Source organism: Chelmon rostratus, chromosome 2 (genome assembly GCF_017976325.1).
Source record: "Chelmon rostratus isolate fCheRos1 chromosome 2, fCheRos1.pri, whole genome shotgun sequence".
NCBI classification, from domain to species: domain Eukaryota; kingdom Metazoa; phylum Chordata; class Actinopteri; order Chaetodontiformes; family Chaetodontidae; genus Chelmon; species Chelmon rostratus.
The window spans coordinates 29,550,150-29,556,501 of NC_055659.1; the positions used below are offsets into that span (position 1 = coordinate 29,550,150).

Consider the following 6,352-nt stretch of genomic DNA (forward strand, 5'->3'; position numbering starts at 1 on the left):
AGAATATGTAAGCAAACTTCCGGTCACGACCTTCAAAATAAAATATGTAATGTTAAATGCGTTTCTTGTGGAGTATGTTAAACTGGGCAGACGCTGTGATATTTCTTTGGGAAAAAAAGAGCAAAAAGCGTTTGCTCATTACACGATTTTAATCGGAATTCTGCATGGCCAGAGCCACACTGTACAGACCAATTACAGATCAGAGAAGTCGGCCCGCTAAATATGTTTAGCTTCACACTAGCCTTCAAATAGCTATTGCTTCCTCATACAGGCCTGAAAACCTTTGTGCTTTGCCTTGTACTTATGCATTGCTGTACTTATTTTAAACTGTTGTATTTTACTTGATTTTGTGCATTCTATGTTATGTATTTTGCTTATATTTTATTATTGTTCATTTTTTTATTTGCTATCTCATTTTCTGCATTGTCTTCATTTTTATCCTTATTCTATCTTACTTTTACTATTATTATCAATTTTATTCTTTTATCTTATTTAACATTATATAGATAAGTTATAGATAGTTATACACCTAACAATACAAATAGTGTAAAGAAATAACCCACATTATTTTACTTACCCCACTTTCAATTACGCCATATTTAAAATACGTGTTCCTGTCTTCTCAACAACTCATATTTCTTTATCCATTTAATGTACTACAGTCAATGTAGTACTTTTATTGCTGATCGCAAAAATATCGACACTTCCGGCCTATTTTGGCGTTCACGTGGCTGCTTGACGCCACTTAAAGGAGGTTGCAGAGTTCAGATGTACCATTGCGAAAAAACACGGGGTCCAAAACACGTTTGACCCCAAAAAAAGAATCTAGGATATTACTGTTCTGGTGAACATACGGTGGTTGGTTACACTATCTGCACCAAATAAATTTAACTTCTACATTTTTTCCACCTTACAGAAATGCTTTACAGTACTTTGTTTAATACCACCCCCAGCGGTTTTCCACAGATGGTTTCTTCCCTCAACTCTCGTCAAGCATGGTAGATCACGTGCGGGCGTCCTTATTCCGCGAGGTCACATGTTGGAGCACGCTGGGTGGAGAGGCGGGGGCAGATTAATCATTACTTCAATCACAGCCGCGCCAAATTCATTGGAAAATAACAAAGTGTATTTCTAGTGTAGAATTGTGTATTGTTGATAAAAAAAAAAAATTGTGATTATTCATTCCTTGTTAATTTTCATACTTTAACTAATTACGTGTATGTCACCTGATTGAAGTGATGTGAATGTTAGGACACTGTATGGATTTGTTATTTAAGTTTATTTCAAGTCATACATAGTAGGTGAAACTTGACCACCTTGACCAGATGTATCGGTAGGCTTGTTAAAATTAAATAATACACATTTAATGAAATATCAGTCCCAGGGGCCATTTTCTGTAGAGGGTGTACATTCACTTAGATACTTTAAGCACTTTTTGCTGTATTGACAGAACTCATGGTGTGAGTATTTTTACTTTGTTGTGCTGGTATTCTTACTTAAGTAAAGGACTGGAGTATGAGTAGTGGACAAAGAATCCAGATCATTAATTTAGGTAAAAGTAGCAATACCACGATGTAGAAATAATCTGTTGTTAAATGTTGGTCATTCAAACAGTTAATTACTATGTAGCATAAGCATCAAAATATACTGAAAGTACCAAAAGTAAAGTGACTCGTCATGCAGAATGACCCCTTTCAGAATAATGTACTGCATATTATTGTATCGCACTGCAATTATTAATGCATTAATGTCTACATGACTTTAATATCGTAGCTGGCAAAAGTGGGGTTGATTTTAATTACTTTATATACTGCTGGGTGGGTGTGAATTTCCTCTAGGGATCAATAAAGTTGTATCTTACTGTATCTTAACCTATACAAATACATTACAATTTATTTGTTGATTGCAGATTTATCATGTAAATCTGCAAAGTAACAACCTAATAAATGTAGTAGAGTAAAAAGTACAATATTTGCCATGAATTGCAGAACATGGAAAGGACAAGTATCTATCTGAAAAAGAAAGTATTTATAGACTCAGTGAAGAAACTGATGTGATGATGATAGAGGTGAGGCAAAACAAAAGAGTGAAATCTCTTTAAAAAGCACTCGTCCCTAATATATAAACACAACTTCTCTGCACACAGATATTACATATGGAACAACAAAGACATAACACATAGAAACAAATCCTTATTTTACCCTGCCTGGTTTTCTCATAATATACTACTGGTTCACCAGCTGTTTGATTCCAACGGTTTATTACTTACTTACGAAGATTTTATTTTAAAATACAATATCTCAATCCCTGCTGAGGAATTTAACATAATTATTAAGGCAATTCCTGTTGGTGTCTCTTTATTATTTAGAAGCTCAGTGAACCAGATACCAGCCCCTTTGCCTCTGGATCCATCAAAGAGCGAAGTAGGCAGGATTTGTTTCCCGACGACACGTAACAGCAATCGTGTTATACGTACTTTGTTTCAAAGGGACATAGTGTCTCTTCCTTATATGACATTTTACTGGAATAATTTATTACCTAACCTTGATTGGAAAAAAATCTGGATCTTACCAACCAAATATATGTTTAACAACAAAATAAAAGAAGTATCTTTTAAATTAATTCATAAAATGTACCCATCTAAAATATTTCTTTTACAACGTTTTAGAAAACATATAGATACCAACTGCTCTTTCTGTTCACAACGCCCTGAAGATCATTTTCATTTATTTTGGTCTTGCCCTGTTTCAAATAATTTCTGGAAAGATGTTTGTCATTTTATTTCTACATTTATTGAGAATAGTTTTACTCTTTGTTTTGAAAATGTATTGTTTGGTTTCACTTCTTTTATTCCCTCCAAAAGCAAACAGTATTATATAATCAACCTTATCATTTTATTATCTAAATTTCATATGCACAAATGCAGATATATAAATAAAAATTCCTGTTTTATTTTTTTTTTCAGAATTAAACCAAACAGTATATTCAGACCCTTAAGTACTCAACCAACACCAAGGCTGTTAAGACTGTGCATTTGTGTAATCTTCTTAATATTATGCTGTAGATTGTTTTTACTTCTATGTGCCCCCCTGGCAAAACCTTTTTCTGTTGAACTGTATTGTTCTGTTCGGCATTCAATAAAGTTTTATTGAAAAAAAAAAGCACTCACTTCCTGTCTGGTCGCCCTACTTCCAGCAGCGCTCGTGGCAAATATGGCAGTTCATCTTAACCAATAGGATTCCACCCATGTGATCCCCAAAACCAATCGGATTCAACAGCATTTTCCCGCCGGGTCAGAGAGTATAAAAGCACCCTGCCCAGCGACAATCGTCAGTTACTTCTTACACAGGACTCATAAAGGCCAAGCGGTAAGAGCTAACTTAGCCAGTTCCTCTTCTTAATCTCAACCCCGACAGACTTCACAGTTTCAGGAAACATGGTGAGTATGAAAACGAAACCTTTTCCTCACTCTTCGTGTTGATTCAAGTAAATTAAAAACTCTGAAGTGTGTCATCAGGCGGCAGCGCAGTTTAACTATTACACAGTTTAACCGTTATTAATTTAAATAAGCACCAATAACGGTCTACATTTGCGCTTTGTTTAAAATAAACATAAAACGTTTGAGTTGAAAGACTTCACCAAACTCCACCTTCAGTGGGTCGTTTTAACTGTAACTTTGGTAATGTTAGTGTAAGTAAAATCGACAGGGTACAGCCCAAACTGAAGTTCAGTCTGAGCTGCCAATTTCCGGTTTTCGTGTCTGCGCATCGACCCAGTTGGCGGAGGTCAATGTGCTTTCAGCCTGAAACATTCCTGTTTGAAGCGGCCTGGCCTTTATGAAACTGCAACCACAGGCTTTTCAAGCCTATTCACTCAAAGCCCGCTGGGCCTTTTGAACTGAATCTCTCACGTTTTGTTGGCCCTCTGCTTTTGTGTGTAAATCTTTAGCTAACGTTACAGCTGTGTTTGTTGTTCCACCACAGAAGTTTTTGCTCTCGATAGGTAGGTAGATAGATAGATAGATAGATAGATATACTTTATTTATCGCAAGCTGGGGCATTGCAATGCAGCGGCATTACACACAGTGAAATAAGACTACAAAGAACAAACTATACCTAATAAAATATCAAAATAACGAGCAGTAAAAAATTATATACATAATAATAAAATAGCAAAAAGTAGTTTTGAAAAGTATTGCACAAAAGAATCTCTACAGTAAATGGCAGTGTGAAGAAGATAAAGTGTACCATGACTGTAAGCATTACACACAGTGAAAAAAGTGAAAATTTGTGAAATAGGACTATAAAGAACAAACTATACATAATAAAATATCAAAATAACAAGCAGTACAAATTATATACATAATACATACTAACAACACATGATGTTCTTCCTTAAGCGCACTGTATGCCTGAATAATCAGCCTCTTTGTGATTATTTTTTTATTAAGGGGTTTTCTGTTATGCAAATCCATAGCTGAATGTGCAACATGTCATCAGGTGACCTCAGTCATGATGATCTGGTTCTTTACAAAGAGCCTTTTTTTTTAAAAGCCTCCTCCATAGATATTACTTTGGCTGTAGAGAAGTTCTCACCATGTGATGAGTAGCCTTCAGTGTCAAATTAAGTTTGTTACAGATGTTACAAGAGCTTTTAAAGATAGCTTTTCAGCCAGCCAAGTGTGTTTTTATAATTCCTAAACTTTCTTCCACCTCTTTCCACAGCGTGAGTGTATCTCAGTGCACGTGGGTCAGGCTGGTGTCCAGATTGGCAATGCCTGCTGGGAGCTTTACTGTCTGGAACATGGGATCCAGCCAGACGGACAGATGCCCAGTGACAAGACCATCGGAGGAGGAGATGATTCCTTCAACACCTTCTTCAGTGAGACTGGAGCTGGAAAGCACGTCCCCAGAGCTGTTTTTGTGGATCTGGAGCCAACTGTCATTGGTAAACTCATGAAATATAAATTATCATAAATATTAAGGGTGGAGGGGAGATCTTCTTAAAAATCCCCCTGTCAGTCAAACCCGCCTATAATGTACGGTACTTCCCCTTAGATGAGGTGCGCACTGGGACCTACCGCCAGCTGTTCCACCCTGAGCAGCTGATCACTGGGAAGGAGGATGCTGCCAATAACTACGCCCGTGGACACTACACCATTGGCAAAGAGATCATCGACCTGGTGCTGGAGAGGATCCGCAAACTGGTGGGTACATTCAGAGCAGCTTTTGGTCCTGAATATGAAATGAAAAGACAGAACTGTATCTGATGTGTGATCATTGTGTCTCCCTCTCTGTCCTCAGGCTGACCAGTGCACTGGCCTTCAGGGCTTCCTGGTCTTCCACAGCTTCGGAGGTGGCACCGGCTCTGGTTTCACCTCCCTGCTGATGGAGCGTCTGTCTGTGGACTACGGCAAGAAGTCCAAGCTTGAGTTCTCCATCTACCCAGCTCCACAGGTGTCCACCGCTGTGGTGGAGCCCTACAACGCCATCCTGACCACCCACACCACCCTGGAGCACTCTGACTGTGCCTTCATGGTGGACAACGAGGCCATCTACGATATCTGCCGTAGGAACCTCGACATCGAGCGTCCCACTTACACCAACCTGAACAGGTTGATCAGTCAGATTGTGTCCTCCATCACTGCTTCCCTTCGTTTTGATGGTGCCCTCAATGTTGATCTGACAGAGTTCCAGACCAACTTGGTGCCATATCCCCGTATCCACTTCCCTCTGGCCACCTATGCCCCTGTCATCTCTGCTGAGAAGGCTTACCATGAGCAATTAACGGTGTCAGAAATCACTAGCGCCTGCTTTGAGCCAGCCAATCAGATGGTGAAATGTGACCCTCGCCACGGCAAATACATGGCTTGTTGCCTTTTGTATCGTGGTGATGTGGTGCCCAAAGATGTGAATGCTGCCATTGCCACCATCAAGACCAAGCGCACCATCCAGTTTGTGGACTGGTGCCCCACTGGTTTCAAGGTTGGCATCAACTACCAGCCACCCACTGTAGTTCCTGGTGGAGACCTGGCCAAGGTCCAGAGGGCTGTGTGCATGCTGAGCAACACCACTGCTATTGCAGAGGCCTGGGCTCGGCTTGACCACAAGTTTGATCTGATGTACGCTAAGCGTGCCTTTGTTCACTGGTATGTGGGTGAGGGTATGGAGGAGGGAGAGTTCTCCGAGGCCAGAGAGGACATGGCAGCTCTGGAGAAGGATTATGAGGAGGTTGGAGCTGATAGTGTTGGAGAGGATGATGAAGGAGAGGAGTATTGAGTAGGCATGCATTCCAATGTATTGATCTCTGATCTGTGCCTGTTGTTATGTTAAAAAATAAAGTTTGTTCATTG

The 6,352-nt window shown here is 39.5% G+C and overlaps 1 protein-coding gene across 1 annotated transcript; it reads left to right on the plus strand.

Annotated features, from left to right (window-relative positions):
• The first annotated feature begins 3,337 nt into the window (after positions 1-3,337).
• On the plus strand, positions 3,338-6,352 carry LOC121624883 (tubulin alpha-1C chain). Its single transcript, XM_041962844.1, has 4 exons — positions 3,338-3,439; positions 4,725-4,947; positions 5,058-5,206; positions 5,304-6,352. Exons 1-4 carry the CDS (start codon positions 3,437-3,439, stop codon positions 6,276-6,278), a joined length of 1,350 nt encoding a protein of 449 aa, XP_041818778.1. The 5' UTR covers positions 3,338-3,436; the 3' UTR covers positions 6,279-6,352.